This window comes from Odontesthes bonariensis, chromosome 22 (assembly GCF_027942865.1).
Source record: "Odontesthes bonariensis isolate fOdoBon6 chromosome 22, fOdoBon6.hap1, whole genome shotgun sequence".
In the NCBI taxonomy this organism is placed as follows: domain Eukaryota; kingdom Metazoa; phylum Chordata; class Actinopteri; order Atheriniformes; family Atherinopsidae; genus Odontesthes; species Odontesthes bonariensis.
The window spans coordinates 488,396-514,814 of NC_134527.1; the positions used below are offsets into that span (position 1 = coordinate 488,396).

General features: G+C 43.7%; 1 protein-coding gene across 4 annotated transcripts in view; it reads left to right on the forward strand.

Moving 5' to 3' along the window:
• Window positions 1–26,151, forward strand: part of LOC142372323 (uncharacterized) — a 92,090-nt gene extending 65,939 nt beyond the window's left edge. For 3 of the 4 annotated variants that reach the window (XM_075455181.1, XM_075455183.1, XM_075455184.1), the window contains 13 exons: window positions 2,629–2,802; window positions 6,530–6,706; window positions 9,890–10,063; window positions 10,743–10,783; window positions 13,291–13,470; window positions 19,196–19,372; window positions 19,458–19,546; window positions 19,789–19,844; window positions 21,840–22,054; window positions 22,270–22,538; window positions 22,746–22,862; window positions 22,941–23,082; window positions 23,817–26,151. In XM_075455181.1, coding sequence (XP_075311296.1) covers window positions 2,629–2,802; window positions 6,530–6,706; window positions 9,890–10,063; window positions 10,743–10,783; window positions 13,291–13,470; window positions 19,196–19,372; window positions 19,458–19,546; window positions 19,789–19,844; window positions 21,840–22,054; window positions 22,270–22,538; window positions 22,746–22,862; window positions 22,941–23,082; window positions 23,817–24,133 — 2,128 coding nt within the window. In that variant the 3' untranslated portion in view covers window positions 24,134–26,151. The remainder of the gene's footprint in view (window positions 1–2,628; window positions 2,803–6,529; window positions 6,707–9,889; window positions 10,064–10,742; window positions 10,784–13,290; window positions 13,471–19,195; window positions 19,373–19,457; window positions 19,547–19,788; window positions 19,845–21,839; window positions 22,055–22,269; window positions 22,539–22,745; window positions 22,863–22,940; window positions 23,083–23,816) is intronic. The other variant, XM_075455182.1, reaches the window with a different exon arrangement.
• Window positions 26,152–26,419: the final 268 nt, after the last annotated feature.

A 26,419-nucleotide genomic window follows, 5' to 3' on the forward strand; every position in this document is an offset into this window, starting at 1 on the left:
TAAAGACACAAAAGCTGGTGTAACACTCTCCCCATTATCATCAATGACCCTAAGAGGGGGGAGCAGAGCCGGGTGGGCCAGAGGAGTGTGAGGTGAGGACAGAGAACAGGGAAAACAATGATCTTTATTCATTTAAAATGCTCTCATATTTCCTTTATAACTGAATCTAGTATCACCAGATGGAGGCAGTTTATAACTGAAGATTACTAAGTGTTTCAGCACCTCAGGTGTTCACATTGAAGGCATCGAGCTTATTCATGTTGTTTTTTCTGCATAACTCTCATTCTAATGATATAGATACATATTTGCTGTACAAAGCTTTATTGAAAACTTTAAAAGTTCACTATTCAGAAAAATGTGACACCCGTTCAGCTAATTGTGTTGTGCAGTTTCAAGTCAACGTGTATTTTAATCTGCAACAACTGGCCTCTAAAGATGGTTCCGGATTGAGAATTTTGTCATAGAGCTGTTTGTTCCCCCATTTTACAACATAAGCAGGCAGCCATTTTTACCTGTGAGCCTCTCCAGTCCATCAGGACTTAACTGAGGGCTTCAGTGGGAACTGACTTTCATTCCACCTTAATTATTCCAAATGTAACTGCATCAGATGATGAGAGGATTTATAAAACTGTCATTAACCGTGTTGAGTTGGTTCCTTTTTGGGGGTTCCAGCTAAAGTGGTCTCAGTGCTTCCACAATGTTCCCTAAATAAAAGCTTACTTGGATTTTCAGAAGTGAACTTGAATTTATTTGCATACTTTTAAAGATGTAATCAGAAGATCTCAGACAGTTTGCAGATCTCTAAGTTTTCATTTCACCACGTAAGCACAGAACATTATCAGAAAGTATAAGAGAATCCCACAAAAGTTAAAGACATTCATTCTAATTGTAATATTTTTCATTTCTTTCTTTAAACAAACACAAAAACTGAATTAAAAAAGAAAATATGGAGAAATCAAAATAAAATGAAGAAATAAATGATTTGGAAGGATTAAATAGATCAACATTTCAAAGGAAACTAATACAGGAATAATAAATCAAAATAAGACAAATAAATACATTCTAATTGTAAAAATGTATTCAATTCAAAACTGAGTCACAAAGTAAATAAATAGCAACATTAACACAATTAAACCAACAAACAATAGAATTAAAGCAGAAAAATGACATTCTTTATCTTTGTTTAGGCACAAATTCTGATTTTTATTATTATTTTAGTTGAATTTATCATCTTACAAACTAATTTATCGAACTATTTATATATTTTGTATATATTTCAGATTATGGCAGTTTCAGTCCTCCATAGAGGAGAGCCCAGAAGTAACAAGTGATCACCTTTTTTTCCAATAACACCATTAACCCATAGTCTGTAATGTTCACTGTCACGGCCCGGCTCCTGAACATAAAACAGAGACGAACACAAGGGGTTAAACAAGTTGTTCATTGTTAAAAGCCAGCCCGCGTTAACTCTCAGCACACACATCAAGCAGCACGAGTGTTGGGAGTCCACACTGTGAACAGGAGACTCTGGGCTCAGTTCCCTGCCTGTAAATATAGCATCATTTCTATGTCAAACCTATAAAATGTCATTTTGTTTCCTAAATTTCAATTTTGAAAATCTGAAAATTAAAATCTGAAACTGAAGGAAAAATAATTCAAACACGAAAAAACACATAAAATCAGATTTGAAATGAGAAATGCATCAAATAATCTACAATCAAATAACATCAAAGTAAAATCATCTGCTTTAACTTTGAATGAAATTTCTTTTTACAGAATGAGACTTGACTTTCAGTCTCAACTGATGGAAAAACTCATATTTGGGCCAGTTAAACTCATGTAGAAGCAGCTTTGGTAGCGAGCATCTGTACTGATCTGCTCATTAGTCCAGTGTTTGGATTTCCTGAAGATGAGTCTCTAAGCTGAGCTGCTGCCGGCTGTGTTTCTGTCTGCTGCTAAATCATGTGACTCTGATGGAAGCTGGGATGTTTAAAGACTGAATGGAAACACTGAACTGAACACTCTGACTCCTCTTGACTTCAGCTTTGTAGCTTCCTGCTGGAGATGGGGAGGTCTCCCAACCATCAGCCTCAAACTGCACTGATTCTGATAGTTAGTCAAAGCGTCCATCAGCATCCATTAATCAGCCAAACTGATCAATCAGTCCACCTCTGGATGCTTCCAACACTTTTCTAAGGCTCTGTAATGTTTGCACTGACTGAAATATTCAAACACAACAAGTCACAGTAACAAGTTCTGCTGCTGTCCACTCTTTAAAGAAGTTTGATTCCATGATTCCATTAAACATCACTGCACCATGTTTTTGTGCCTTTAACCTTCAATAAAACACTGAACCTGATCTCCATTTCTATCAGTTTGTTCCCATTTGCTCCAAAGTTCCTCCTGACATGTTTGTTTTCTGTGAAACTTGAATCATTTGGCTGCACAACATGAGTTTGTATGGATGGAGCCACTGGTGGAGCTGGCAGAGTGTAAGAGCTGAAGTCACTCCGTCTTTATTGAAGCAGCAGCATGTTGTCATTAATATTAATGAGAGCTCTTTTTCACTTGTTCTGTTTTAACCTGCATCCTGTTGGCTTCAGCTCACATGTTTTATTCTTTATTCAGATTGTGGGGCTGCAGGTTGTCAGAGGTCAGCTGTGCTTCTGTGGTCTCTGCTCTGAAGTCCAACCCCTCCCATCTGACAGAACTGGACCTGAGTGAGAACACCATCAGAGACTCTGCAGCGAAGGAGCTGAGCAGCTTTCTGCAGAGTCCTCACTGTGGACTGAAGACTCTGAGGTCAGACACCATGTTTTAGTTGTTTGTTCAGATTAATATGATGTGAAAGTTGTGCTGGTCTTCATGGTAAAGTCTGTTTTCTTCTTCAGTGGTTTAGTTGATGAAATGATGATTCATTAAATAATGAGAAAACAGTGAATCTGTCAGACAGAAACAGATCTAGAATCACTGGCTGATGCTTCCAGAGCTCCAGAGTTGGTGAATATTTCTGTCTGAAACAACAACAACAGTTTGGAGCAGCAAAACTCCAAAAGCCCGTTAATCAGCTGATACTAACAAACTCCCCTCCAACTCTGTTGGAAATGAACAATCTTTGACTTGGTTAGAAAGCAGCTTTCATCACAGCAGCAGTTCTCTTCAGTCAGATTCATTCATGATGACAAAACGCAGCCAGAAAGCTTCTCCCACTGATAATTTAAAGGAAATCTCTTTCAGTTTGGACCTTTTTGCTCCACTTAATTTATTTAAATGATAAATTAGCTAAAAGTAGAAAAGTCCTGCAGCAAAAAGGGTTTTTGCAATAACTCCAAATTTATAACAACGCCAAGTTTATAGGCCACACAGAGAGAATGCCAAGCTAGCACCAAACCACCAAGTTCCTTTTATTCTTTATTAGTAATTCTGTTCCCATGTGGGACTGAATGTGGAGCTGAATGAAAATGATAGCATTCAGCTTTGGTAGCACACATTGAGATTTCTCCCACTGGGTCTCCAGTGGAACGTGGTGGAGCAGCACAGATGTTGGCCTTCAGGCTCCAGGCACCCCCCCTCCGTCCCTCTCACTTTCTTTTCTCAGATCAATCTCTTCAACCTCACATCTAATAACAAGAAACTTAAAGTGTTTCATGAAAGCAACATATTTCTGTTTCTAAGGCAACGGTTTAGTCCAAATCCTGACTGTTTTCAGCACAAAATCATCCTTCTTCATCCACTGACATTGAACAATGTGTTCTTCTCTCTGGTTTGTATCAGAACATTCCAAGAAAAACAAAGTATCAGGAGCAGGGAAAAGGCATAATTCCTTCTTTTTTTGTCTTAAAAGAAGACAACTGTAAGTGTGCAACGTATTTTCATACAAAGTAACTGACTCTAAAGACACAAAAGCTGGTGTAACACTCTCCCCATTATCATCAATGACCCTAAGAGGGAGGAGCAGAGCCGGGTGGGCCAGAGGAGTGTGAGGTGAGGACAGAGAACAGGGAAAACAATGATCTTTATTCATTTAAAATGCTCTCATATTTCCTTTATAACTGAATCTAGGATCACCAGATGGAGGCAGTTTATAACTGAAGATTACTAAGTGTTTCAGCACCTCAGGTGTTCACATTGAAGGCATCGAGCTTATTCATGTTGTTTTTTCTGCATAACTCTCATTCTAATGATATAGATACATATTTGCTGTACAAAGCTTTATTGAAAACTTTAAAAGTTCACTATTCAGAAAAATGTGACACCCGTTCAGCTAATTGTGTTGTGCAGTTTCAAGTCAACGTGTATTTTAATCTGCAACAACTGGCCTCTAAAGATGGTTCCAGATTGAGAATATTGTCATAGAGCTGTTTGTTCCCCCATTTTACAACATAAGCAGGCAGCCATTTTTACCTGTGAGCCTCTCCAGTCCATCAGGACTTAACTGAGGGCTTCAGTGGGAACTGACTTTCATTCCACCTTAATTATTCCAAATGTAACTGCATCAGATGATGAGAGGATTTATAAAACTGTCATTAACCGTGTTGAGTTGGTTCCTTTTTGGGGGTTTCAGCTAAAGTGGTTTCAGTGCTTCCACAATGTTCCCTAAATAAAAGCTTACTTGGATTTTCAGAAGTGAACTTGAATTTATTTGCATACTTTTAAAGATGTAATCAGAAGATCTCAGACAGTTTGCAGATCTCTAAGTTTTCATTTCACCACGTAAGCACAGAACATTATCAGAAAGTATAAGAGAATCCCACAAAAGTGAAAGAAATTCATTCTAATTGTAATATTTTTCATTTCTTTCTTCAAACAAACACAAAAACTGAATTAAAAAAGAAAATATGGAGAAATCAAAATAAAATGAAGAAATAAATGATTTGGAGGGATTAAATAGATCAACATTGCAAAGGAAACTAATACAGGAATAATAAATCAAAATAAGACAAATAAATACATTCTAATTGTAAAAATGTATTCAATTCAAAACTGAGTCTCAAAGTAAATAAATAACAACATTAACACAATTAAACCAACAAACAATAGAATTAAAGCAGAAAAATGACATTCTTTATCTTTGTTTAGGCACAAATTCTGTTTTTTATTATTATTTTAGTTGAATTTATCATTATACAAACTAATTTATCGAACTATTTATATATTTTGTATATATTTCAGATTATGGCTGTTTCAGTCCTCCATAGAGGAGAGCCCAGAAGTAACAAGTGATCACCTTTTTTTCCAATAACACCATTAACCCATAGTCTGTAATGTTCACTGTCACGGCCCGGCTCCTGAACATAAAACAGAGACGAACACAAGGGGTTAAACAAGTTGTTCATTGTTAAAAGCCAGCCCGCGTTAACTCTCAGCACACACATCAAGCAGCACGAGTGTTGGGAGTCCACACTGTGAACAGGAGACTCTGGGCTCAGTTCCCTGCCTGTAAATATAGCATCATTTCTATGTCAAACCTATAAAATGTCATTTTGTTTCCTAAATTTCAATTTTGAAAATCTGAAAATTAAAATCTGAAACTGAAGGAAAAATAATTCAAACACGAAAAAACACATAAAATCAGATTTGAAATGAGAAATGCATCAAATAATCTACAATCAAATAACATCAAAGTAAAATCATCTGCTTTAACTTTGAATGAAATTTCTTTTTACAGAATAAGACTTGACTTTCAGTCTCAACTGATGGAAAAAGTCATATTTGGGCCAGTTAAACTCATGTAGAAGCAGCTTTGGTAGCGAGCATCTGTACTGATCTGCTCATTAGTCCAGTGTTTGGATTTCCTGAAGATGAGTCTCTAAGCTGAGCTGCTGCCGGCTGTGTTTCTGTCTGCTGCTAAATCATGTGACTCTGATGGAAGCTGGGATGTTTAAAGACTGAATGGAAACACTGAACTGAACACTCTGACTCCTCTTGACTTCAGCTTTGTAGCTTCCTGCTGGAGATGGGGGAGGTCTCCCAACCATCAGCCTCAAACTGCACTGATTCTGATAGTTAGTCAAAGCGTCCATCAGCATCCATTAATCAGCCAAACTGATCAATCAGTCCACCTCTGGATGCTTCCAACACTTTTCTAAGGCTCTGTAATGTTTGCACTGACTGAAATATTCAAACACAACAAGTCACAGTAACAAGTTCTGCTGCTGTCCACTCTTTAAAGAAGTTTGATTCCATGATTCCATTAAACATCACTGCACCATGTTTTTGTGCCTTTAACCTTCAATAAAACAGTGAACCTGATCTCCATTTCTATCAGTTTGTTCCCATTTGCTCCAAAGTTGCTCCTGACATGTTTGTTTTCTGTGAAACTTGAATCATTTGGCTGCACAACATGAGTTTGTATGGATGGAGCCACTGGTGGAGCTGGCAGAGTGTAAGAGCTGAAGTCACTCCGTCTTTATTGAAGCAGCAGCATGTTGTCATTAATATTAATGAGAGCTCTTTTTCACTTGTTCTGTTGGACTGTTTTAACCTGCATCCTGTTGGCTTCAGCTCACATGTTTTATTCTTTATTCAGATTGATGAGCTGCAGTTTGTCAGAGATCAGCTGTGTTTCTCTGGTCTCAGCTCTGAAGTCCAACCCCTCCTCCCATCTGACAGAACTGAACCTGAGTGATAACACCATCAGTGACTCTGCAGCGAAGGAGCTGAGCAGCTTTCTGCAGAGTCCTCACTGTGGACTGAAGACTCTGAGGTCAGACACCATGTTTTAGTTGTTTGTTCAGATTAATATGATGTGGAAGTTGTGCTGGTCTTCATGGTAAAGTCTGTTTTCTTCTTCAGTGGTTCAGTTGATGAAATGATGATTTATTAAATAATAAGAAAACAGTGAATCTGTCAGACAGAAACAGATCCAGAATCACTGGCTGATGCTTCCAGAGCTCCAGAGTTGGTCAATATTTCTGTCTGAAACAACAACAACAGTTTGGAGCAGCAAAACTCCAAAAGCCCGTTAATCAGCTGATACTAACAAACTCCCCTCCAACTCTGTTGGAAATGAACAATCTGTGACTTGGTTAGAAAGCAGCTTTCATCACAGCAGCAGTTCTCTTCAGTCAGATTCATTCATGATGACAAAACGCAGCCAGAAAGCTTCTCCCACTGATAATTTAAAGGAAATCACTTTCAGTTTGGACCTTTTTGCTCCACTTAATTTATTTAAATGATAAATTAGCTAAAAGTAGAAAAGTCCTGCAGCAAAAAGGGTTTTTTGCATTAACTCCAAATTTATAACAACGCCAAGTTTATAGGCCACACAGAGAGAATGCCAAGCTAGCACCAAACCACCAAGTTCCTTTTATTCTTTATTAGTAATTCTGTTCCCATGTGGGACTGAATGTGGAGCTGAATGAAAATGATAGCATTCAGCTTTGGTAGCACACATTGAGATTTCTCCCACTGGGTCTCCAGTGGAACGTGGTGGAGCAGCACAGATGTTGGCCTTCAGGCTCCAGGCACCCCCCCTCCGTCCCTCTCACTTTCTTTTCTCAGATCAATCTCTTCAACCTCACATCTAATAATGAGAAACTTAAAGTGTTTCATGAAAGCAACATATCTCTGTTTCTAAGGCAACGGTTTAGTCCAAATCCTGACTGTTTTCAGCACAAAATCATCCTTCTTCATCCACTGACATTGAACAATGTGTTCTTCTCTCTGGTTTGTATCAGAACATTCCAAGAAAAACAAAGTATCAGGAGCAGGGAAAAGGCATAATTCCTTCTTTTTTTGTCTTAAAAGAAGACAACTGTAAGTGTGCAACGTATTTTCATACAAAGTAACTGACTCTAAAGACACAAAAGCTGGTGTAACACTCTCCCCATTATCATCAATGACCCTAAGAGGGGGGAGCAGAGCCGGGTGGGCCAGAGGAGTGTGAGGTGAGGACAGAGAACAGGGAAAACAATGATCTTTATTCATTTAAAATGCTCTCATATTTCCTTTATAACTGAATCTAGGATCACCAGATGGAGGCAGTTTATAACTGAAGATTACTAAGTGTTTCAGCACCTCAGGTGTTCACATTGAAGGCATCGAGCTTATTCATGTTGTTTTTTCTGCATAACTCTCATTCTAATGATATAGATACATATTTGCTGTACAAAGCTTTATTGAAAACTTTAAAAGTTCACTATTCAGAAAAATGTGACACCCGTTCAGCTAATTGTGTTGTGCAGTTTCAAGTCAACGTGTATTTTAATCTGGCAACAACTGGCCTCTAAAGATGGTTCCAGATTGAGAATATTGTCATAGAGCTGTTTGTTCCCCCATTTTACAACATAAGCAGGCAGCCATTTTAACCTGTGAGCCTCTCCAGTCCATCAGGACTTAACTGAGGGCTTCAGTGGGAACTGACTTTCATTCCACCTTAATTATTCCAAATGTAACTGCATCAGATGATGAGAGAATCTATAAAACTGTCATTAACCGTGTTGAGTTGGTTCCTTTTTGGGGGTTCCAGCTAAAGTGGTCTCAGTGCTTCCACAATGTTCCCTAAATAAAAGCTTACTTGGATTTTCAGAAGTGAACTTGAATTTATTTGCATACTTTTAAAGATGTAATCAGAAGATCTCAGACAGTTTGCAGATCTCTAAGTTTTCATTTCACCACGTAAGCACAGAACATTATCAGAAAGTATAAGAGAATCCCACAAAAGTTAAAGACATTCATTCTAATTGTAATATTTTTCATTTCTTTCTTCAAACAAACACAAAAACTGAATTAAAAAAGAAAATATGGAGAAATCAAAATAAAATGAAGAAATAAATGATTTGGAGGGATTAAATAGATCAACATTTCAAAGGAAACTAATACAGGAATAATAAATCAAAATAAGACAAATAAATACACTCTAATTGTAAAAATGTATTCAATTCAAAACTGAGTCTCAAAGTAAATAAATAGCAACATTAACACAATTAAACCAACAAACAATAGAATTAAAGCAGAAAAATGACATTCTTTATCTTTGTTTAGGCACAAATTCTGTTTTTTATTATTATTTTAGTTGAATTTATCATCTTACAAACAAACTTATCGAACTATTTATATATTTTGTATATATTTCAGATTATGGCTGTTTCAGTCCTCCATAGAGGAGAGCCCAGAAGTAACAAGTGATCACCTTTTTTTCCAATAACACCATTAACCCATAGTCTGTAATGTTCACTGTCACGGCCCGGCTCGTGAACATAAAACAGAGACGAACACAAGGGGTTAAACAAGTTGTTCATTGTTAAAAGCCAGCCCGCGTTAACTCTCAGCACACACATCAAGCAGCACGAGTGTTGGGAGTCCACACTGTGAACAGGAGACTCTGGGCTCAGTTCCCTGCCTGTAAATATAGCATCATTTCTATGTCAAATCTATAAAATGTCATTTTGTTTCCTAAATGTAGTTAGTTGTCACAGAGCTCCAGTGTTTGTCAGAGGAAGTGAAGAACATGCCCACTTTCAGTGGTTGAAAGCTGCTTGTTAACTGGCTGTTAACCTTGTTCACAGAAAGACATAAAGCAGCATTCAGTACCATGGCTGAGCTTTTTCTTAGGACATAAAAAAGATCAACACTTTAGAAATGATTCTGAATTCTTCTAAATATTAACATTTGATAAGATCCTCTCATCTCACACGTTTCTGGTGATAAAGTTGTTTTCTTAGTAAGACACATACAGATTAAAGTATCTTTTCAAATGCAGGTTTCAATATAAAACTGATTAATAAGAAGTTTGAATGAGAAAGTCTGCACATTATTAGTATTAATATGTTGACATGAACAGACATATGACTCTTCCTCTGATATTGGTCAAATGTCTGTAGAATGATGAAATGATGACAGATTGGACTATAAATTATTTCAATAACTTGTTTTATTCTGTATTCAGATTGTATTACTGCGAGTTATCAGAGATGAGCTGTGCCTCTCTGGTCTCAGCTCTGATGTCCAATCTCTTCCATCTGACACATCTGCACCTGGGTGGAAATAAGATGAAGGATTCAGATGTAAAACTGTTGCGTTCTATTTTGGAGAGTCCACACTATGGTCTGGAGACTCTGAGGTGGGTAAAGGGTTTAAGTCGATCTACATTGCTTGAGCAGTGTTGTCCTAAAAGTGTTCTCAAAGTAAAGATCCTGTTTCCTGTCGGGCTGCAGATGAATCACCAGCTGCGTTCTTTCTAAGGTTATAGGTAGAGAATGGTGACAGGCTTCAGGATTGGACAGAAAGTCAAAGAAAGACATCAATAGTCAGTCCCAGTAATCAGGAGTATGTGAGGAAAACCAACATTTAATGGAACTAAACAAATAGCAGATAGGTCCATTTTGTTTAAGAGGACTCATACTGTCATGAGCTAAATTTACTGTAAGATACTTTATACCTTAATTATTCATAGAAATTTGTATTAGTCATTAAAAAGCTTGTCCCAATGAATCCATGATTCTAAGATGGCAGTTATTTGATCTCTGTGCTCATGATCTGTTTTGAGTGACAGTAAAAAAGAGTAAATTCACACTGTTGGCAGAGCTGACAGACACAGTAGGCTCCCTTTGAATGATGTTATTTACTTTTACCTGTTGCCAACAACGTGATGAGACAACAAAAACATTGTTAATGAAGATTTTGGATGATCATAATCATGAGCTTCAGAATTGTGACAGTTCTGCACCACTGTTTCATTACTGCTGAATAAAGCTCATTTTAACAAGTTCTTTATCTTATGGTTCTGTTTCTTCATGCAGTCTCACCGGAGGGACACATGAAGCCTCCACTGTCAAAACTCGTGAGTACTAATTAATACTAATTACTGTATCGCCTGATCCATAAAGAATGTGGGCTCAGTTCATTATAACATCATTGATATTTGACAGGACGGCAGGAAAACATTTAAAGAGCAACACAAGGTTAAAATGATGAAATTAGATTGTACCAAACTTTAAAATGTATCTAAAATATGATTTCTATTGCTGTAATGTCACGTTGGGGTGTGGGGAAGTTAGGACACGGATGCAGACTTTTTCAAAAGGAAAACTTGGATTTATTACACAAGACAAAAACAAAGTTCAAACGAAAGGCTTAGCCGGATTCAAAAAACTAACTGTGACAAAATAAACAAAGAACTTGGCATGGCATAAATAAATAAATAAATACTTAGCTTGGCAGGTGGGTGACGAAGAACATGAGCAACACAGGTAACATGGGTAAGTAAACAAGCAGGTCAGGTAAGTATGGCAAACAGGTTAGACAAATATGGCAAAGATCCGGCAAACTGAAGCAACAAAGCATGGCTGCTCAATTTCTCCATTGATAAAATAATTTCACAACTCTACAACATAAAAATTCATAAAAATCATGTAGAATATAGCATTTACTTTGTTGTCTACAGTAGTAGATCAACCCTCATCTTACTTTGAAGCTCCCAGCTCTCTGAAGTGACGTCGACGCAGCTTTAGCAGCAGAGAAGCTATCAGGCTTGTGTTGATGATAATAAACTCCTGGACTATTTTCAAACTTCCAAATGCATCGTTTTGTGAGTACAGACCATATTTGTACTACTGTAGAAGTTTGGTGTCATGGCATGTGATTTTAGTGTGGTAATTTTGGAGATACTGCCAGGTTCCGTTAGCGCTTGTACGAAGCTATTCGGGATAACTCAGTAACTCAGCTGATGTTCAGCCAAGATCGGAAAAACTTCAGGTGGGCTACTTGGCTGGATGTCACGGTTCAAATGACCCCAGGGTGAATCTACTCCGAACTATCACCTTAAATGTGGCTGCCACCTTAAATGTGGCTGCCACCTTAAATATGGCTGCCACCTTAAACGTGGCTGCCACCTTAAACGTGGCTGCCACCTTAAACGTGGCTGCCACCTTAAACGTGGCTGCCACCTTAAATGTGGCTGCCACCTTAAATGTGGCTGCCACCTTAAATATGGCTGCCACCTTAAATGTGGCTGCCACCTTAAATGTGGCTGCCACCTTAAATGTGGCTGCCACCTTAAATGTGGCTGCCACCTTAAATGTGGCTGCCACCTTAAATGTGGCTGCCACCTTAAATGTGGCTGCCACCTTAAATGTGGCTGCCACCTTAAATATGGCTGCCACCTTAAATGTGGCTGCCACCTTAAATATGGCTGCCACCTTAAATGTGGCTGCCACCTTAAATATGGCTGCCACCTTAAATATGGCTGCCACCTTAAATGTGGCTGCCACCTTAAATATGGCTGCCACCTTAAATATGGCTGCCACCTTAAATGTGGCTGCCACCTTAAATATGGCTGCCATCTTAAATATGGCTGCCACCTTAAATATGGCTGCCACCGTAAATATGGCTGCCACCTTAAATATGGCTGCCACCTTAAATGTGGCTGCCACCTTAAATGTGGCTGCCACCTTAAATATGGCTGCCACCTTAAATACCACCTTAAACACAGTTCAGTGGCATCTCTGGCACCAACAGGATGCATCAGGATTCAGCCCACATGTGACCACACAGATGTGGGCTGTTCCCCACAGTGGCTGTCAGTTTTTACTCATTAAGTTGAAAAATGTATGTTTTAATCAGATTTAGCTGCCATATATCAGTTGTTTTCTGACTTCATAGAGCCTAAACGTAGTGTTATACTGCTACATTTTATACTTTATAATAGGAAAGTGAGAATGGAAGCCGCCTACCAGCTTATGTTAGCAGGTGACAGATCTGTACTGTTTAGTGGGATTAAAATGACCTTTATCTATAAATCACATGATCGCTTTTACATTACTACCAGTTTATCTTTTAGGTTTTCAGCCATTCTGAGACATTATTTTAAACTTCTCTGTGGGTACATGTTACTTAAACTTGGTAACTTACCTGAAGAATATTTCTGATGTGATTTAATGACATGATTTTAAGTTGTATAGTTATGTTAGATATGTGTCAGCAGTGCTAATAAAAACGCTGCTAAAGCACCATCAGAGGACAGCTGCTAGCATGTGGGGGCTGCTCTGTGCTTACATGCAGCTGTTTATTAAAGCAGGAAATAAGAGCAGCATCTGCTTTAAAAGCTCTCTCCTTCTTCACACTTTTTAGGTGACACAGTGATTATTTAATATGTAGATGAAGTGTTTTTAAAGTGTCCTCACTGTGTAACACATGATGCTCACTGTGGGGTTATAGTCCAGCAGCTCATGAGTCTCTGGTGTTTCCCACAGTAAAGGAGAGGCACGCTGCTTCATGGCCACACAGAAGAAACTGATTTAACACTCCTCTCCATCTCTATCTCTCTTTGTGTCCTTGTCTGTTCCCCAGCTGGTCTGCTGCCTGTTTACCAGGCGCTGTGCGACCGCGAGGCTCAGGAGGACGATGAGGTCTCATTCATGGCGGATGACATCATCATCGGTACGGCCGAGGCCATCGCTGAGGGTCGGCTGTACGGGACTGTGCAGAGAAGCGGGAAGTCCGGCCGGCTGCCTGCAGACTGCGTTCGATGTATGTGGTGTCACACTGTCAGACACACAGCTCAGTAGCTCGTACAGATGTTTCCTCGTACAGATGTTTCCTCATACAGATGTTTCCTCATACAGATGTTTCCTCGTACAGATGTTTCCTCGTACAGATGTTTCCTCATACAGATGTTTCCTCGTACAGATGTTTCCTCATACAGATGTTTCCTCATACAGATGTTCCCTCATACAGATGTTCCCTCGTACAGATGTTCCCTCGTACAGATGTTCCCTCGTACAGATGTTCCCTCGTACAGATGTTTCCTCGTACAGATGTTTCCTCGTACAGATGTTTCCTCATACAGATGTTTCCTCATACAGATGTTTCCTCGTACAGATGTTCCCTCGTACAGATGTTTCCTCAACAACATGCGATGCAGAATAAACACATTTAATGAGACAGTCTGTGGACGTTTAACACAATTTATTCCTTAAAGGCGCTTTTAAAATATCCCGTCTAATTAAGACTTAAAGGGGAACTGCGGTATTTTCAACATTTGGCCTCTTTTCTGAGTTGTCTGCAATGTTTTAGAACCCCCCTCACCTCTTTTTTGATGTTTACTGCTGTCTCCGGTATTTGCCTAATTTTGATTCATCTCCACCTGCTTCAGAACGGCAAGTCATGCGCATGTCCTAAAAGGTCCGTAAAAGCACCATAAACGTCGGTTTTCAGAATAACCAACTCACCGGAGTGGTTACTGGTGTGCACTGGTAATCCAGATCAAATTTCGTGGCGAAAAGTTGCTTCTGTCGTGTTTTATTTGGCAGCTCGTTCATGCTCGCACTATTTTCTTAGCGGTGGCGGAGTGATATCAACGAACATCCAGTACAAAATGTCAAATATAACACGCACCGTACTTGCCGTTCTGAAGCAGGTTGAGAAGAATCAAAATTAGGCAAATACCGGAGACAGCAGTAAACATCAAAAAAGCGGTGAGGGGGGTTCTAAAACATTGCAGACGACTCAGAAAAGAGGCTTAATGTTGAAAATACCGCAGTTCCCCTTTAAGAGTTAAGAAATAAATGTTACATTTGACACAGTTTTACTTTAATAATGTCAAAGATTTGAAAGGTCACTGTGGTGAGCAGCAGCTCAGGTTTTATATCTGTGATCTGACCTCCAGCTAGTTTGTCTCTTCAGTTCAGTGAATTATATAACAGCTGATGAGAATTTAAAGCAATAAAGCAAACCTGCCAGCAGCCATATTTGTTCTGTTGAATGGAAGTAGGCTGGACGCGGTCCCCTCTCCCCACTTCTGAGATGCATGGAATGCAGCATTCCTCCTGCTCACAGCCAGCATCCAGTTTATATTCAATCCTACACAATCTATACTCCCATTAAAGTGAACATTTAACTCACTGAAAACGCACCAAAGAAACCAATCGCAGTGGCAAAGAGATGGCGAACATCAAGCCAGCCCTTCTGGAGCTGCAGCCAGGTTTGTTTTTGCAGTTTCTCCCCCACAGCCAGGCACAGTCTGTCAGCTGACCTCCAGGACAGAAGGGGCAGCACTCCCTGCAGTTTCTCCCCCACAGCCAGGCCCAGTCTGTCAGCTGACCTCCAGGACAGAAGGGGCAGCACTCCCTGCAGTTTCTCCCCCACAGCCAGACACAGTCTGTCAGCTGACCTCCAGGACAGAAGGGGCAGCACTCCCTGCAGTTTCTCCCCCACAGCCAGGCCCAGTCTGTCAGCTGACCTCCAGGACAGAAGGGGCAGCACTCCCTGCAGTTTCTCCCCCACAGCCAGGCACAGTCTGTCAGCTGACCTCCAGGACAGAAGGGGCAGCACTCCCTGCAGTTTCTCCCCCACAGCCAGGCACAGTCTGTCAGCTGACCTCCAGGACAGAAGGGGCACCACTCCCTGCAGTTTCTCCCCCTCAGCCAGACACAGTCTGTCAGCTGACCTCCAGGACAGAAGGGGCACCACTCCCTGCAGTTTCTCCCCCACAGCCAGGCACAGTCTGTCAGCTGACCTCCAGGACAGAAGGGGCAGCACTCCCTGCAGTTTCTCCCCCACAGCCAGGCACAGTCTGTCAGCTGACCTCCAGCACAGAAGGGGCAGCACTCCCTGCAGTTTCTCCCCCACAGCCAGGCCCAGTCTGTCAGCTGACCTCCAGGACAGAAGGGGCAGCACTCCCTGCAGTTTCTCCCCCACAGCCAGACACAGTCTGTCAGCTGACCCCCAGGACAGAAGGGGCAGCACTCCCTGCAGTTTCTCCCCCACAGCCAGGCACAGTCTGTCAGCTGACCCCCAGGACAGAAGGGGCAGCACTCCCTGCAGTTTCTCCCCCACAGCCAGGCACAGTCTGTCAGCTGACCCCCAGGACAGAAGGGGCAGCACTCCCTGCAGTTTCTCCCCCACAGCCAGGCACAGTCTGTCAGCTGACCTCCAGGACAGAAGGGGCAGCACTCCCTGCAGTTTCTCCCCCACAGCCAGGCACAGTCTGTCAGCTGACCCCCAGGACAGAAGGGGCAGCACTCCCTGCAGTTTCTCCCCCACAGCCAGACACAGTCTGTCAGCTGACCTCCAGGACAGAAGGGGCAGCACTCCCTGCAGTTTCTCCCCCACAGCCAGGCACAGTCTGTCAGCTGACCCCCAGGACAGAAGGGGCAGCACTCCCTGCAGTTTCTCCCCCACAGCCAGGCACAGTCTGTCAGCTGACCCCCAGGACAGAAGGGGCAGCACTCCCTGCAGTTTCTCCCCCACAGCCAGGCACAGTCTGTCAGCTGACCTCCAGGACAGAAGGGGCAGCACTCCCTGCAGTTTCTCCCCCACAGCCAGGCACAGTCTGTCAGCTGACCTCCAGGACAGAAGGGGCAGCACTCCCTGCAGTTTCTCCCCCACAGCCAGACACAGTCTGTCAGCTGACCCCCAGGACAGAAGGGGCAGCACTCCCTGCAGTTTCTCCCCCACAGCCAGGCACAGTCTGTCAGCTGACCTCCAGGACAGAAGGGGCAGCACTCCCTGCAGTTTCTCCCCCACAGCCAGGCACAGTCTGTCAGCTGACCTCCTGGACAGAAGGGGCAGCACTCCCTGCAGTTTCTCCCCCACAGCCAGACACAGTCTGTCAGCTGACCCCCAGGACAGAAGGGGCAGCACTCCCTGCAGTTTCTCCCCCACAGCCAGGCACAGTCTGTCAGCTGACCTCCAGGACAGAAGGGGCAGCACTCCCTGCAGTTTCTCCCCCACAGCCAGGCACAGTCTGTCAGCTGACCTCCTGGACAGAAGGGGCAGCACTCCCTGCAGTTTCTCCCCCACAGCCAGACACAGTCTGTCAGCTGACCTCCAGGACAGAAGGGGCAGCACTCCCTGCAGTTTCTCCCCCACAGCCAGGCACAGTCTGTCAGCTGACCTCCAGGACAGAAGGGGCAGCACTCCCTGCAGTTTCTCCCTCACAGCCAGGCCCAGTCTGTCAGCTGACCTCCAGGACAGAAGGGGCAGCACTCCCTGCAGTTTCTCCCCCACAGCCAGACACAGTCAGTCAGCTGACCTCCAGGACAGAAGGGGCAGCACTCCCTGCAGTTTCTCCCCCACAGCCAGACACAGTCTGTCAGCTGACCTCCAGGACAGAAGGGGCAGCACTCCCTGCAGTTTCTCCCTCACAGCCAGGCCCAGTCTGTCAGCTGACCTCCAGGACAGAAGGGGCAGCACTCCCTGCAGTTTCTCCCCCACAGCCAGACACAGTCTGTCAGCTGACCTCCAGGACAGAAGGGGCAGCACTCCCTGCAGTTTCTCCCCCACAGCCAGGCACAGTCTGTCAGCTGACCTCCAGGACAGAAGGGGCAGCACTCCCTGCAGTTTCTCCCCCACAGCCAGACACAGTCTGTCAGCTGACCTCCAGGACAGAAGGGGCAGCACTCCCTGCAGTTTCTCCCCCACAGCCAGACACAGTCTGTCAGCTGACCTCCAGGACAGAAGGGGCAGCACTCCCTGCAGTTTCTCCCTCACAGCCAGGCACAGTCTGTCAGCTGACCTCCAGGACAGAAGGGGCAGCACTCCCTGCAGTTTCTCCCCCACAGCCAGACACAGTCTGTCAGCTGACCTCCAGCACAGAAGGGGCAGCACTCCCTGCAGTTTCTCCCCCACAGCCAGGCCCAGTCTGTCAGCTGACCTCCAGGACAGAAGGGGCAGCACTCCCTGCAGTTTCTCCCCCACAGCCAGGCACAGTCTGTCAGCTGACCTCCAGGACAGAAGGGGCAGCACTCCCTGCAGTTTCTCCCCCACAGCCAGACACAGTCTGTCAGCTGACCTCCAGGACAGAAGGGGCAGCACTCCCTGCAGTTTCTCCCTCACAGCCAGGCCCAGTCTGTCAGCTGACCTCCAGGACAGAAGGGGCAGCACTCCCTGCAGTTTCTCCCTCACAGCCAGGCCCAGTCTGTCAGCTGACCTCCAGGACAGAAGGGGCAGCACTCCCTGCAGTTTCTCCCCCACAGCCAGGCCCAGTCTGTCAGCTGACCTCCAGGACAGAAGGGGCAGCACTCCCTGCAGTTTCTCCCTCACAGCCAGGCCCAGTCTGTCAGCTGACCTCCAGGACAGAAGGGGCAGCACTCCCTGCAGTTTCTCCCCCACAGCCAGGCACAGTCTGTCAGCTGACCCCCAGGACAGAAGGGGCAGCACTCCCTGCAGTTTCTCCCCCACAGCCAGGCACAGTCTGTCAGCTGACCTCCAGGACAGAAGGGGCAGCACTCCCTGCAGTTTCTCCCCCACAGCCAGACACAGTCTGTCAGCTGACCTCCAGGACAGAAGGGGCAGCACTCCCTGCAGTTTCTCCCCCACAGCCAGGCACAGTCTGTCAGCTGACCTCCAGGACAGAAGGGGCAGCACTCCCTGCAGTTTCTCCCCCACAGCCAGGCACAGTCTGTCAGCTGACCCCCAGGACAGAAGGGGCAGCACTCCCTGCAGTTTCTCCCCCACAGCCAGGCACAGTCTGTCAGCTGACCCCCAGGACAGAAGGGGCAGCACTCCCTGCAGTTTCTCCCCCACAGCCAGGCCCAGTCTGTCAGCTGACCCCCAGGACAGAAGGGGCAGCACTCCCTGCAGTTTCTCCCCCTCAGCCAGGCACAGTCTGTCAGCTGACCTCCAGGACAGAAGGGGCACCACTCCCTGCAGTTTCTCCCCCACAGCCAGGCCCAGTCTGTCAGCTGACCTCCAGGACAGAAGGGGCAGCACTCCCTGCAGTTTCTCCCCCTCAGCCAGGCACAGTCTGTCAGCTGACCTCCAGGACAGAAGGGGCAGCACTCCCTGCAGTTTCTCCCCCACAGCCAGGCACAGTCTGTCAGCTGACCTCCAGGACAGAAGGGGCAGCACTCCCTGCAGTTTCTCCCCCACAGCCAGGCACAGTCTGTCAGCTGACCTCCAGGACAGAAGGGGCAGCACTCCCTGCAGTTTCTCCCCCACAGCCAGGCACAGTCTGTCAGCTGACCTCCAGGACAGAAGGGGCAGCACTCCCTGCAGTTTCTCCCCCACAGCCAGACACAGTCTGTCAGCTGACCTCCAGGACAGAAGGGGCAGCACTCTCCAGCTATCCTGTTGGGACTCATCTTTGACTCCCAGCAGGGTGCAAACATGGAGGGACACATCTTATATCCTGTCTTTAATCCACAGATGAAACAGAACAATTCAAAGCAAAGGGAAGCCAAACTGTTGTATTGAGCAGATTCAGGAAGCACTCAGACTGATTATTTACTCTCTCTCTCTGTGTTTCTCCCAGCTTGTCCGCAGCATGTTCACTTGGCGCTGGATAACTACGAGGCTCAGGAGGACGGTGAGGTCTCACTCAGAGTCGGTGACATCATCATCTCTCCTGAGCCCAGCACCGAAAGCAGGATGTACGGAACTGTGCAAAGAAGCAGAGAGTCCGGCTGGGTGCCATCACACCACATCCAAAGTATGTGCTTTCATCTGTGTGTGGAAGAGTTCATTTATCATTTAGTGTGCTGAAGCTGTGTCTGATGTTCGTCTGCTCCCATCAGGTATCAAACTGAAGCCAAACACAGAGTCTGATGCATCTGAGGACCACACAGAGTCTGATGCATCTGAGGACCACACAGAGCTGATGAAGGTGAGAGAAACAACTGGATCCTGATTTTTCACACAACTTTCAGCTCCTCATGAGAACAAATCCCATTCATCTGGGATTTTCTTTTTCTTTTCAACATCATTGAACTCACAGATTTGTAGCCATGTTGTAAGAAACTGTTGAATTTATGATGTGCACAAAAGCCTTCATTAAAGTTCAGACTGTAAGAATATTTGTTTAAACACAAGTTAGCCATAAAAACTGCTGTTCCTTCTCTTCTCCAGGCTCCAGCAACCTTCACCCCGGAAGTTCAAACTGAATCTTCACAAGTCTCATACAGGTGATGATCCTTCCATCCCTGTTTCAGCTTTAAAAGGTTACTGTTCTGGTTAAACTGTTGGCAGCATGAATGAATCCACACGTGCCGTCACACATCAAGCAGACGTGCAGCCAACGCCCAACTTTTCCTCCGCAGTGACAGAACCACTGACTGCGGCCCAGGAGCTCCATATGAACAGTTCACCTGCTGCGGCCTCACAGCTTCAGCCTCACGGCTTCAGCCTCACAGCTTCAGCCTCACAGCTTCAGCCTCACGGCTTCAGCCTCACGGCTTCAGCCTCACGGCTTCAGCCTCACAGCTTCAGCCTCACAGCTTCAGCCTCACAGCTTCAGCCTCACGGCTTCAGCCTCACAGCTTCAGCCTCACGGCTTCAGCCTCACAGCCTCACGGCTTCAGCCTCACAGTCTCACAGCTTCAGCCTCACAGCCTCACAGCTTCAGCCTCACAGCTTCAGCCTCACAGTCTCACAGCTTCAGCCTCACGGCTTCAGCCTCACAGCTTCAGCCTCACGGCTTCAGCCTCACAGCCTCACGGCTTCAGCCTCACAGTCTCACAGCTTCAGCCTCACAGCCTCACAGCTTCAGCCTCACAGCTTCAGCCTCACAGTCTCACAGCTTCAGCCTCACAGCTTCAGCCTCACAGCTTCAGCCTCACGGCTTCAGCCTCACAGCTTCAGCCTCACAGCTTCAGCCTCACAGCCTCACAGCTTCAGCCTCACAGCTTCAGCCTCACAGCTTCAGCCTCACGGCTTCAGCCTCACAGCTTCAGCCTCACAGCCTCACAGCTTCAGCCTCACAGCTTCAGCCTCACGGCTTCAGCCTCACGGCTTCAGCCTCACAGCTTCAGCCTCACACGTGTTCTTATGTTGTTCTGGAGGCTGAACATCTTCGTTTTGGGCTTTTTGGAGAAACTTCGGACACAGTGAAGCCAACGAGGTCATGCATCAAGAGAGACCACAGCTCATTAATACGCTCGCCTAGTGGTCAGGGTGTGAATTGCAATCTGTCAAAATGACAGATGGCCTTCAGATTTTTCCCTTTTTATTCGGTTAACCTGATGTTGAGATGCACGTCTGTACTTGTGAAAGGAATCCAGCGAACATTGTAGGGAAACTAAACGCTGCCTGAGCCACCATCTGTTTCTGATGGCAGCAGCGCCGCAGGATCTCAGCTGGATCTTCCATCAGTCAGATTTAAGATGCACCGTCCAATATTAATATAATGACCAGACTGTGAAAGCCTCCAGCACTGTGGGGTGCATGAGCAGGATTATCTGCTGAATCCAGATCAGAGGAGCACGTCTGATCTCAGGGAGGAAGATGTCGTGTCTGGAGGCTCAGTGAGCTGGATCTGATCCCGTTACCGCTGTAATTCCCTCTCTCCCAGTGATTATGGTTGTGGTGTCAGTGGCCTCAGCTAACCTCACACGCTCCTTTATCAGGGTCTCCCTCTGCACTGCCTGTCTGATATTAAAGGTGCCATGGCTAAAGCCTCGGAGATGGGAACCCTCAACCTGTGTCTGACTGTCTCCAAATATCAGGGGACACACAGATAAAAGGAAGATTTAGGATTAATAACCTTGACCGAAATGCTTTTCACACTGATCACAAACAGCATTTCCTCCTCAATCTGAGTACATTTCATCTTAAAGAGCCGAAGCAGCCTCGGCCCGCAGGTCACATCCACAGAGCTCTCAACATGTCTTTCAACACCATGAATTGGCTGACAAAACCTTCAGTGACTTCCAACATTTCCAGCTGTCCGTGCAACTTTCCTGACGCTCCAGATGTTTGGGACAGCTGGTGTTTAAAGCTCCCGGCGTGCACGTTGCTTTGCTGTGTGTTCCACACTTTGGACTTTAACTTGATGAAAGATGAAAAGTTGTTTGGATTGTTTTCCCCCCACCTGTCGGCGATCATCACGATCTGTTTGTGTCTGCTTTTATGTCGGGTTCCACTGGTTTGTTGTGGTCATTCAGCCTCTCTGTGTCCTGCAGGTTCAGGTGTCCTGGTCCGGGCCCGTTCCAGTGTGCTCTGACCGGAATGGTGTTTGTAATGCTTCAGGAGGCGGAGCTGCTGTACAGGACTGTCCAGTGGCCCGACAGCCTCCTACAGTCAGCTGGCAAAACCCCCGCAGGGCCGCTGTTCAACATCACGTGTTCTGAGGGTGCGGTCGGTCAGCTCCAGCTCCCACACTGTGAAACAAAACATGGTGAGTACCGTCCTGTCCTCAATGCTTCATAAAGTTGCAAAGATTTCTTTAAAAGTTTGTCATTCATTCACTAACGTGCCAGAAAACATGGCATTGTAAAGCATTAAATCCACGTGAGAGCAATAAATGATTAGAAAACAGAAAAGAAAAATTCTGTAGGCAAAGGATAGAGGTAGGCTTGTTGAAAGGAGTTTAACAGCTCTGTGTTTTCACAGCCTTGCGCTCCGATGGCCTGTTGACTGTTGCACACATCAGTGATTCTGATGGAATGACCATCCTGAAGCCGCTGAAGGTTACAGACACTCATGTGGTTGTGAACGTCCCCCACCTATCCTCCTTTGGCCTCCTCTGGGATGCTCTCCTCAGATTTCTGAATATCCCTTTGCCAGTAAACGGCCAAATCCTGCTGTTCCTCAGACCTCCAGTTAGAGAGCCTCGAACACTGGATGTGTTGTTGCTGCAGGGGAACATCCCTGTGTCAGAGGTAGAGCTGAAAGATGTGTATCACACCTGATGAAGCGGAATGCCTCTGCTCTGAACATAAATCCTGTTTATAGCTCCAAACTGTTAGATGGTTTGATTCTCATTGCTAATTCTTTTTTATACATTGTTAATATCAGAGTGCTGCTGTTGTGTCTTTTTAATAACTAATTAGTATTATTTATAAAATAAAAATGTCCTCCTGCTGAAGGTTGCTGCTCAGCATAAAGGTTCTGAGCATATCACGATCCCCGCTGACTGTCTTCTCACCCACGGTCAAAGTTACAGTGTCCACTGTGAACACGAAGCCTCGATAATACAGCCCGAGGTGAGCCGAGCCACAGCACACAACTGTGTTAGAGTCACAGTTTAGAAGCAATAAGGACGTGTTTCTGTTTGTTTTCAGAGTGTACAGTTCCGCACAAATACGGGACCAAATTACCATCCGACATTTCAGGTTTTCCTGACTGACATGCCAAAGAAAGTGACTTTGATGGTCAGAGATGAAAACAGGAGGGAAGTTTGGAAACGTATTTTTTTTCCAACAGGTAAAAAGCTTCACTCTCATGCTGATGCAGGGATAGTTTGAAAGGATTAAATCCCGTTTAGTTCCATTTAACAGTCAGTCCAATCAATGTTTGAGTTTGAAAATGTGTTTATTTGCCCCCTTTCTCCCTGTGAAGCTGCCTGAGACTGTATCGCCTCGTTTTTTTTAATCACATCACCGCAACTGCAAAGCTGAATGTGAGGAGGTTAAAACCTAACAAAGAGATACAGATGACCCAATTAAACAGTTCTTTGAACCGCTTTTGCCCACAGTTTCTGTGGTTCCTACACAAAAAAGGAGATGTGCCTCAAATGTAAGACTGATGGAAATGTTCCCACAGTCTGTCTTTATTTACTGAGGAAATCAGGAGAGCGACCTCCCCCAGAATCTGCTCTGCCTCTTTTACAGATAATAATGATTATGTTGGGTTAATTTGGGAAGAGATGCAGCTGTTAATATCAGATTACTTCATGTAGTGTTTCTAACTCCAACAGTGCTGTTTAATGGCGGTTTGCTCCTTTAATTTCAGTATTTAACATTCAGTGAAGTGCAGCAAATTTCAGACATGTCACACTTGAATTGTCCAAGGACTCATTTTCTTCAAGTGATTATTGTTGTAGCAGATAAATAACATTTGTTCTCTGTAGGACTAGCTGTGTATGATATATTAAATATCTTGAATGTTTAAAAGTCCTTATGAGTTATAAAGAATGTTTTTCCCTGGCTTTCTTTCAGGTGAAGCTTCACAGAGGAATGTCGCCGGAGCTTCCTCAGAGGACCAAAGACCAGCAGATAAAAGGCTGTTCTCAATTCGGACAGACTTTATTAACAACATATCTGATCCGAATCTAAACGCGCTTCTGGATGAGCTCCTGGCTCAGCGTGTTATAACTGATGAAGAGATGGAGACAGCCAGAACAAACACCAGAGCAGACAAAGCTCGAAATGTGATTGACGTGGTGCGAAAAAAGGGAGCAGAAGCCAGCTCAGGTCTGATCGCTGCTCTCAGGGAGGTGGATCCGTGGCTCTCCAGCTCGCTGAACTTACAGTAAAGCTGAACTTACAGTAAAGCTGAACTTACAGTAAAGCTGTGATGATGAATGTCTGTAGCAGCGGGCTGATTTACAGCCACAGTGATGTGGCCTCCAAATGAGAAGCTCTGCTGTCAAGATTGTGTTTTTAAAAACTAGATTTGATTTCTGAAAGTGTTTCTCAGGATGATTCAGCTAAACATGGACTGCTGGGGATGGAAGTTTTTCTGGATTCTTTTTAAATACCTTTTGTTGTAAATAGCGAACACATTATTGCATTAATCAACTCATCCATCCATTTTGTATGCCCACTCAATCCAACCCATGCAGCTCTTAATCATCTCAATATGATTGAAATATTTCTGCTTCGATTACAGATGAACTTCTCGTGCACACCTTTAGTGTATCAGCAGAGTATTTCTTCTTGTCTCAAAGCTGGTCAACTCTGTAGTTAATGACGACATGGGGCTCAGTGAGATTGCGCCTCTGATAAAGCTGAAGCCTTGCTAACACTAATGTGTACATCAACCACATTTTTTCCATTCCAAATCTCTATAAAGAGTTTACATGTTATTTAAAGCACCAAACTCATTCATTTACAAAAACCTAACTGATACAGTCCAAGGTAGATCAGCGACTCCTGTATTCTATGATTTAAGATCCTTGTTTCTCTTTTTGTTTGCTTTTTTAAATAGACCCTGGTGGCTATACAACTATACAGATTTGCTCTCACCGTTGGAAATGCAGAAGGGATCAGACACAGCTAGATCTAACAAAAAGATCAACAGGAACACGAAGGCTCTTACAATCAGATCTTTTGTGTTACCTAAAGTGTGAGTTGGGCACTTACTAGTTGTTACTAAAATAAGTCAGAACATATGTTGATAGAATCTCAAATACTAAATCAAATTAGATGTACGCAGTGATGGTTCTATGGGTGAGGTTCTCTGAACTGGGATTTAAAATCTGTTGTGAGTTTAAGGAGGAGAAGGCTGTCTGACTTTATCTGGAAAGCTCTTCACTCTGCAGGCGGGAGGTAACCTGACTCACTGGCTCCCTCGTGTGGCTCAAAGTTGTAACTGCAGGCAAACGGTTCATCGTCTCAAACATCTGCACCAACTGCCCCCTCTATCAGTGGAGGGAATCCTAGTTTTAGATTTAAAAAATGTAATTTTTTTTATTATTAGAAAATGTTTAACAAACAATCTTTTTCCTGGGTGACAAAATAAAATGATAACTTAAGTAAATTTGATCAAATTTCAATCACAAAACTAAGAGCTTATTGTTTATTCCCTTTAAATGTAACACTGTCATTTTCAAATGAGATACTGAGTTAGTATATCTTAATTTTTTTTATTAAGTGGCTGAAACAGGCTTCTGTTTCAATGATAGTAATAAAAACAATTTTTAAAACCCGTCTTAAGACCCATTTTTATTCCCTGGCTTTTAACCCAGCATGAGACTCTGTTTCTAGTATTGTTTTTATTATTTTAATATTGTTATTGTTTGTTGTTTTTACATTGTTCTTGTGTTTTAAGTCTTCTTTTATTTTGTGTTGTACAGCATTTTGTTTCAGCCACAGCTGTGTTAAAAGGCTTTATAATAAAGTTCATGATGGTGATGAACATTTATACACATAAAAAAAAATTTAAGCCAGGGGGAGAAAAACAATATAAAAGTATAAATGTACAAAGAGTATAGAAACATGCATCGCTGTAAAGAAAAACATTAATTAAATAATTATTTTTTCCAAAATAAAGTTATTTTTTTAAAGCCTTGGGCATTTCTGGACCATTGATGTCCGTGTTGTATTGATATAGTTCTTTCAAAATCCAGTTTTTTTGCTTTGCTGTCGGTCCATTTCCTTTTTGTGGATATGAAATTTACCTGAAAATAAATACAGTTGTACAAAAGAATTAAATCCTTTTCCATTTGGTTAATTTCAAAGTAAAGAAAAATGTCCTGAATGTCCAGTTTTCTTTTCAATAAAATTTTGTACATTCAACCAAAACATTTGACAAAATAAACAGTGAAAAAATAAATGTGCAATAGATTCATCATACAAGCCACAGAAACCACAATTAAGAAAAATTCTTAGGAGAACAGATCCCTATAATATAACAGTTAGGAGAACAGATCCCTATAATATAACAGTTAGAGAGAACAGGTCCCTATAATATAACAGTTAGGAGAACAGGTCCCTATAATATAACAGTTAGAGAGAACAGGTCCCTATAATATAACAGTTAGGAGAACAGGTCCCTATAATATAACAGTTAGAGAGAACAGGTCCCTATAATATAACAG